An 8,199-nucleotide genomic window follows, 5' to 3' on the forward strand; every position below is an offset into this window, starting at 1 on the left:
TGAATATCCTCTTTCACTTCATTGTATTAAATGAGTACAACATTCCAAAATTTTGTTGAGACCTCATTGTTGTCCACATTGAAAAAAGAGTAGATCAAATAAAATAGCACCTTATAACTTAGAGGGGTACTAATCATACTATCATCAATTGATTTTAACTGGTATGAAGTCTTCTTTGTTTTGGACATGTAAATTGACCGATCTCTCCTCCTCTTTATTGAGTTGCCTAAGCTTGTTTCATTTTCTTTAAAATTTAATACATTTGATCTATATAGTACTTGATAGCCCAATGAACAAAAAAAAATATCTTAGGGTTTTGAGGAAGGAAGATTAGCTTACTAATCAATATCCATTAAATTTAAACATTTTTAATGAACGTATAAGTATGTCCAAGTGGAAACTAATTGATATATGATAAGAACAGAGGGGCACCTTCCATCGAGGTCATTAGGGGCCCGGCCCCCAGTAAATTGTTGAAATAAATTAGCTAATGAACTTAAATAACCTTATTTTACATATAAAATATTAGAACATAGTGATTATTTTGTAGTGAGAGATAAAAGATTCAAATCCTAGTCCCTCTAATAGTTTTGACCAAGATCCGCCACTGGATAGGAAATGAATATGTTGAGTTAATTTTTTTTTAATCTAGATACGAACATAATAAGTATAGATTTCATTCGCATAAGAATGTTATAAATATTACAAAAAAGAACGGAAGGTGTACTAAATTTATTAAACAGATGCTTGCTCTTGGCTGTTTCAATAGACAATAACTTTTAAATGGTTCAAGGGGCTAACATAGCAATATCAATAGCAAATAAACACATAAAATTGGCCAACATTTCTCTTATTTTATATCATTATGGGGACGTGTTAAAGATGAAGAGATGAACACAAATCAATTCTATGTCGATTTTATAAAATGTTTTTTTTTTTGGAGGAGTAATATTCTTGATGGATAATGATACCATTTTTTACCCTAACAAATAGATGAAGAAGATAAGAACATGTACAATAAACCTTCATAAAAGATCCTTTTTTTAGGCTTAGTGGAGGGACCCTTAATTTTCAGGTAATCATTACTAATTGAATCAAATATTTGCAATGTCTAATTGTAGGAATTCCATTTTTTTTTTCTAACTTATAATTTTATCTTTATATATATATTGAGATATTGCTGGTTGGTTGGTGTCTATATAAAAGACTACTTGTATGTTACAATGTTATATTATAATGTTAAAAGGTCCCTCAAAATTGAAGGCAGGCTGCTGTCTACTTTATAAGATGTCTAGATGAATTGTATACACGTTTTGTAAAGAAGTACTGTAGAACAAGATTGTGCACCCAAAAAAAATTAAATGGGCGCATGCAGTTTTTAGATCTTCTTTGTTGAATCATCTACTCAACCGTCCTTTATTTACATTTTTATTTTTAATATTTATTACTCATATAATAAGAAGAAATAGACATATAAATAAGGGACGAGGTAGTATCATGTTTATGAGTCATGACTCATGACTATGGAATTGAGCAACCTTCATTTTCTATCTTGAATGAAGCAACTATGACTCTATTATACTCGTTACTAAAATGAGTTTCGGCAAAAAGAAGATTTTTTTAATAAAATATAAAATCTTCTCATTATCCCAAGTTTTGCAAAAAACAAGTATTAGTATTTCATAAAATTCAGTGAGTATAGTATAAGTTAGATAGAATAAGGCCTAATTCATTTGTCAACCAACGAGTTTCAATAACAAGGATTAGTGATAAGTTTCTATAGAAAATCAAACACGCGACTTATAATTCTCTCTTTATTTAGAAGGGGTTGTGTTTTAATATTACTCAGTATATTAGGAGTGTTAAATCAATTAATTTCATCCAAGTTCCTTTGATGCACCTTCTAGATTTCATTTGGTCCTTTAGATGAATATACACATTTAGTAATACGTACATGTATGCTTTCCAAACAATGCAATCCTTCAAGAGTTTGTTTTCAGTAAATCGAAACAGACCCTTAATCATATACAGTCTAATTGGATTGCTTCCCATGTTTAATTAACATTTCCAAAATAGGAATTTATCTTCATCGACGCACTTACAAGGAAACCTTTCTAGAACAACTTGACTGAACCTAGACAATTAGGACATATTATAGTATTATTATAGCTTTCTAGGAGAAGTCGCAGTCTTTTTAAAAAAGTAATTAGACTTCTAATCAAAGTTAGATCATCATCATAAACACATACATCAACTAATTAAATTATCATAATAATTATGAGCAGTTGACGGTCTAATTGTGTAGAAAAAAAGAGTGGAAAAAAGGAAATTTGTCCCCGTGTATGTAGTTGAATCATTACAATGACTAAATGTGAATTAATATTATAATTAAGATTCTTTAAAGGTCATTGTTACCAACATCTTTATTCCACTTTGTCTAAGCCCCATGCTTCTAATTATCGCAGTCATGCATCTTCCTTGACCATCTATAAGTTGTAATGAAGATATTATCATGATTACTACCCTAATTAATTTAAGCTTCCATTTTTCTTATATACTCCGTATATGTTTGATGTTTCTATCATAATTTCTTATGTTCGAAATTATTGTCTCCTGAATAAATTAAGGGCTTGTTCTCGTAGACTGAACTGAGCTGAACTAAACTGAGCTGAACTGAACTAAACCGAACTGAATATTTTATAAGCGAAAAAAATTAGGAGCTGAACTGAACTGAACTGAATATTTTATAAGCGAAAGAAATTAGGAGTTGAACTGAACTGAACTAAAAATAAACGTATGAGAACAGGCCCTAAGGCTCTGTTTATTTCAATTATAATTGGATTATTAAGAAAATATAACCATTTTGAATAGAATGTAACCTCTTTTAAACTTATCTTTTGTTTGGATTGAAAGAATAAAGGAACTATATTATAGGTGGTCTAAATCTATATCTATATATTTTTTTTTTATTGCAAATCACAACCCAACCAGGCTATGTGACAATAGTTGTATTTGCTTCCTATAAACTTGAATAAGGATATACTTGAAAATTATCCTGAATTGAATAAGGCAATTAATAAGAAGGTAATGACTTTTTTTTTTTTTTGAACAATAAGAAGGTAATTACTAATGATGTATGTGTGTTTTGTAACACCCTAATTAGTACTTCGTATATGGTCACACATTGCGCATCGAAGATCAATAACTACAAAATTACACCATAACCCCTAATTGTTTACATTGAAATATATCCAACCAGATTCCACATTTCCACCATATGACAATTTTAAATCATGGCCAAAAGTTATAAGTACATGTTTGACCTAGACATAAGTTACAATGGGGCAATAATCTTTAAGGGACACAGGAAGCACTGCTATATATAGTACTTGTACTATATAACAAATTAGAATCATATTTCTTACTTTATTTAATACAACCAACATACGAGTACCCTCGTGACATAATTTATTTATTTATTTAATAAAATCAATCCAGGCCAATCCAAGACCTGTTTTCACTACTAGAAATGGCCAGTTTTCGACCGAACTATGCCGACGGGCCCGATTTTCCGTCGCAAAACCTATCATCAATCACGGAACTAAGTTTGTCGTTAAATTCCGTCAAAAAATAGCCTTTCCGACGGAAATTTCCTCGCAAATTTTCCGACGGAATTAATTTCGGTCGAAAAATTAGGAAGACAAAGTCAGGGTTTTCAATTTTGAATCAATTTGCTACGAAAGGAAAAAAGGGGAAGAAAGAGAAAGAAAGAAAGGGAGAAGCAGCGAGAGTCGCCGCCGTCGAAGAGAAAATGTCGCCCATCCCTTGGCCGCAGCCGGAGATCCGCCACCGGGGGTAATCTTCGACCCGCCCTCCCGTTGGTCGGCCGCCGGTAAGTGTAGGTTTGGTTTTGTTTATTTTAAAATTATAAAAACGCCTCCATTCACCACCGTATGCTGTGAACAGCCACCACTGCAGAGGTCCCGCGTCGCCCAACCACGCAGTTCTCCGCCGCTGGTAAGTGTTGTTTTGTGTAATATTTTTTTTTATTTTTTTTAAATTTTAATTAAAAAATGTAACCTTTGCTTTGTACAGCCACCACCACCGCCGGTATCCAGTCGGCGCCTTTACAATCAGCCACCACCGCAAGTATCTTTTGGTTTTTATTTTTTAAAAAAAAAAATTCTGGTTATTTATTTATTATTTTAAAAATTTCTGTTTTTTTTTTTAAAAAAAAAACCCTAACCACCACCACCCTTTTTGGACAGGTTCCTCCTCCAATATTGCCCTCGCTCCGACCAGAACCACCACCATCTTCACCACCCGCCGTTCTACAGCCGGTAATTGTACCTTTATTATATATTTTTTTAAAAAAAATAATTGTACCTTTATTTTATATATATATATATATATATATATATATATATATATTCGAATAAAAATTGACATATTAATTTTTACTATTTGTAGGATTTGAACATTTACTTGCTTTGAATCTCAATAAATAGTGCAGATCTTGAGGTTAGTGACATTATAATTTCAAAAAATCTTAGTTTAGTTTATTTTGTGATAATTTTAAGTTACTTTAGTTTGGTTTATTTTATTATAATAATGGTTGATATGTTAGTTTAATTTGGTTTATCATAATAATGTAAGACATGACATGTGAAATTGCTTTGATTTAGTATAATAATGTATGACATGATATGTTAGTTTAGGTTAATATTTTATTATAATAATGTACGGGATTATATGTTAGTTTATATTGGTTTAGTTTAGTATAATGATGTATGTTAGCTTAGTTTAATATGTGATAATTTTATAATGTATATTAGTTTTGTTTTATTTAATGTAATGTTCATTAGTTTTGTTTAGTTAATGTAATGATTAATAATTTTTTGAATCAATTTAATTATGAATATTAATTGTTTATATATGATTATTTATATTAATTTAATGATGATTATGATATATTTGGTTTACTTATAATTATTAATTTAATTTAATTAATTGTGTTCTTTACTTTATAATGGTTGTGTTATTTGCTTGGCATATTTTAAAATGAGCGTGTTATAATGATGGATGTGTTATAATGAATGTGTTATAACAATGTATGTGTTTTTGGCTTTATATACTTTTGAATGAATCATTTGCATAGTCATTTGCCTAGATACCCGTTCAAGTCATACTCATTAGGAGTATGTCTTGAATAGTCCCCGGTTGGGACTGTCCTTAGACGTTTATTCTCACTTAGGTGGTGAATGTATGCCTTGTTATTGATTCTAGAGATTATCCTGCTTTGTCATTTCTCTACAATGTTCTCTGGGTACATATGACGGGTTATCTAATAGCCTTAATCGTGTACTTGGAGAACTTAAGGGAAATGCTGCCGGATTTTCCATAGAATTGAAAACCTGGCATACATTTGCTAGTGAGATTAAATGTCCAAGGATGGGTTAGGTTGGAGTGATAAGGACCTATGGACATCATTTACAATCTTATTTGCATATTCATAACATTTTTATGGATAATGAATATTCAATATGCATTGTGACTAATGTAATTATACATATTCGTGAGTTGTGTAGAAGTTGTAATCATGAAACGAACAGAACGTAGCTGGATGTATGAAAGGAAGGTTGGACATTATATTAATCCGGATTTGTGAAAGGGGTAGATGAATTCCTTAAATACGTGGAAGATCATCCCGAGAGCAGCAACCCGAATGAAGTTAGGTGTCCATGTTTTAAATGTAAGAACAAGCGGCTATGGGATGCGGAAACGGTTAAAATTCATTTGTACCGCAAAGGTTTTGTGCCTAATTACTATGAGTGGATGTGTCATGGGGAAGGGTTTCCGGGAGTTTCTGAAGGGCCGTCAAATGAATACCGTGAAATGGTTTTCGATGCTTTTGGTCATAATGAAGATCAAGGGCATTCTGAAGAGGCAGAGGAGGAGCCTAATGCACAAGCTAAGAATTTCTTGGATTTGTTAAAAGCTTTCGAACAACCATTATATGAAGGGAGTTCATTGTCTGTCTTAGAGATGGCTGCCCGAATTACTAGTCTTAAGTGCGAGTATAATTTTCCCCATACATGTGTTGATGGGTTTGATTCTTTGGTCAATGAGGCTATTCCTAACAACAACCATATGGCCGATACATTCTATGAGGTGAAGAAGATTGTAAAGGGGTTGGAGTTGCCTCATGAAAAGATTCATGCATGCCCGAAAGGATGTATGCTATTTTGGAAGGATGATGTTCAGCTATCTACATGTCGGGTGTGTGGTAGCGACCGATACAAGAAGACTTCCAAAGGTAGCTTAGTGCCTTTGAATGTTTTAATTTACTTTCCGATCACACCGAGATTGCAAAGGCTCTATGCAACCAAGAACATTTCGGAGGAAATGACATGGCATTCGAAAAATCCTCGAGTTCAAGGCACAATGGCTCACCCTAGTGATAGTGAAGCTTGGAAACACCTCGACAATTTCTTCCCAGAATTTTCCAATGAGCCTCGTAATGTTCGACTTGGCTTGTGTACAAATGGTTTTGCTCCTCATGGTAAGTTTGGGGGACAATATTCTTGTTGGCCTGTCATATTGACCCCTTATAACTTGCCTCCCTCAATGTGTATGAAAAGACAATTCATGTTTCTTTCATTGCTCGTTCCTGGTCCTAAGAACCCTAAGGGCAATTTGGATGTGCATATGCAACCGTTGGTAGAAGAGTTGAAGCATTTATGGGAAGTTGGTGCAAATACTTATGACATTTCAAGGAAACAAAATTTTAATCTTCGAGCAGCCATCCTGTTGACCATTAGTGACTTCCCAGCTTACGGTATGTTGTCTGGTTGGACCACAGCGGGTAAGAAGGCTTGTCCTTATTGTATGGATAAAAGCAAAGCATTTTGGCTTCAACATGGTGGCAAAGTTTATTGGTTTGATTGCCATCGCCAATTCCTTCCAACAGATCACCCTTTTCGAGAAAGCAAAACTGCATTTTGTAACAACAAAGTTGAAAAAGGTTCACCGCCACACATCATGTCAGGTGAGGAATTGTGGGAATGTGTGTGACACCTTCTAAAGGCAACTGATGGACCGGAGGCATTGAAACACCTAAAAAAAGCAAAAAAAGGGTGGTTCAAGCAAACCTCGTTGTGGGAACTTCCTTATTGGAAGCATTTGCTCATCCGTCACAACTTGGATGTCATGCACATTGAAAAGAACTTCTTTGATCAGCTAATCCACACCATAATGGATGTGAAAAAGCATACATGTGACACGCCATCGGCTCGAAATGACATTGCCAAATATTGTAAACGACCACAACTTCATATGCATGAAGATGATAGAGGAAAAGAGTTTATGCCAAAAGCCCCATTCGCTCTTGACAAGGCTCAAAGAAAAGTGTTGTGTGAATGGGTTAAACAGTTGCGTTTTCCAAATGGATATGCCTCCAATTTGAGCAGATGCGTAGATTTACAATCCTGTAAGCTTCATGGAATGAAAAGCCACGACTGTCACGTGTTCATGGAGAGGTTGTTGCCCACTGCTTTGAGGGAATTGCTCCCTACCCATATTTGGAATGCGGTTACAGAGATCAGTCAATTCTTCCGCGATTAGTGTTGTTACACAATCACAGTTAGTGACATGGAGCGATTAGAGAAAAATATAGCTGAAATCCTTTGCAAGCTTGAGAAGGTTTTCCCTCTTGCATTCTTCAACTCTATGGAGCATTTACATATTCATTTGTGATGTGTCTATTTTATATAGCATTTTACCCTCGTCCCTTGGTCGTAATTAGTAGTGTTTTTGGTTCTTTAGAGCCATTTTTATTACTAATTGGTGTTTTCTAGTGTTTTCGTATATTTGGTTGACTTTTGCAGGGTTTTATGCTTTTGGAGTATTTTCCCGAGTTATTTTGGAGCAATCACGAGCATTGGAGAAATACGACCATCTTTGAAGCCCAAGGCCGGTTAGAGTCATCGAGCCGGTGATTAAGGGCTCGGTAATTGGGATCCCGAGGTATTTGGACCGAGTATTCAAGACCCGAAAAGGAAATCCGGATTGGGCCGAGAAATCAAGCTCAATCGAAGTCCGAGCCTCAAAGTGAAGCAAGGGCCCGATCGTGCAAGCGTCTAGCACGATCGGGCGATGCTGCTGAGAAAGAGCGCGAAGGAAAAGGCGGGCCCGATCGAG

General features: G+C 34.4%; 1 protein-coding gene across 1 annotated transcript; it reads left to right on the forward strand.

Annotated features, from left to right (window-relative positions):
• The first annotated feature begins 5,835 nt into the window (after positions 1-5,835).
• LOC110715471 lies at positions 5,836-7,074 on the forward strand. Its single transcript, XM_021894053.1, has one exon. The coding sequence runs from the start codon at positions 5,836-5,838 to the stop codon at positions 7,072-7,074; it is 1,239 nt and encodes a 412-aa protein (XP_021749745.1).
• The last annotated feature ends 1,125 nt before the right edge of the window (positions 7,075-8,199 follow it).

Source organism: Chenopodium quinoa, unplaced genomic scaffold, assembly GCF_001683475.1.
Source record: "Chenopodium quinoa cultivar QQ74 unplaced genomic scaffold, ASM168347v1, whole genome shotgun sequence".
NCBI lineage: Eukaryota > Viridiplantae > Streptophyta > Magnoliopsida > Caryophyllales > Amaranthaceae > Chenopodium > Chenopodium quinoa.

Bases quoted from the DNA above. Each gene is read 5' to 3' on its own strand.
- LOC110715471 (XM_021894053.1), top strand. From the start codon at position 5,836: ATGTGTCATGGGGAAGGGTTTCCGGGAGTTTCTGAAGGGCCGTCAAAT.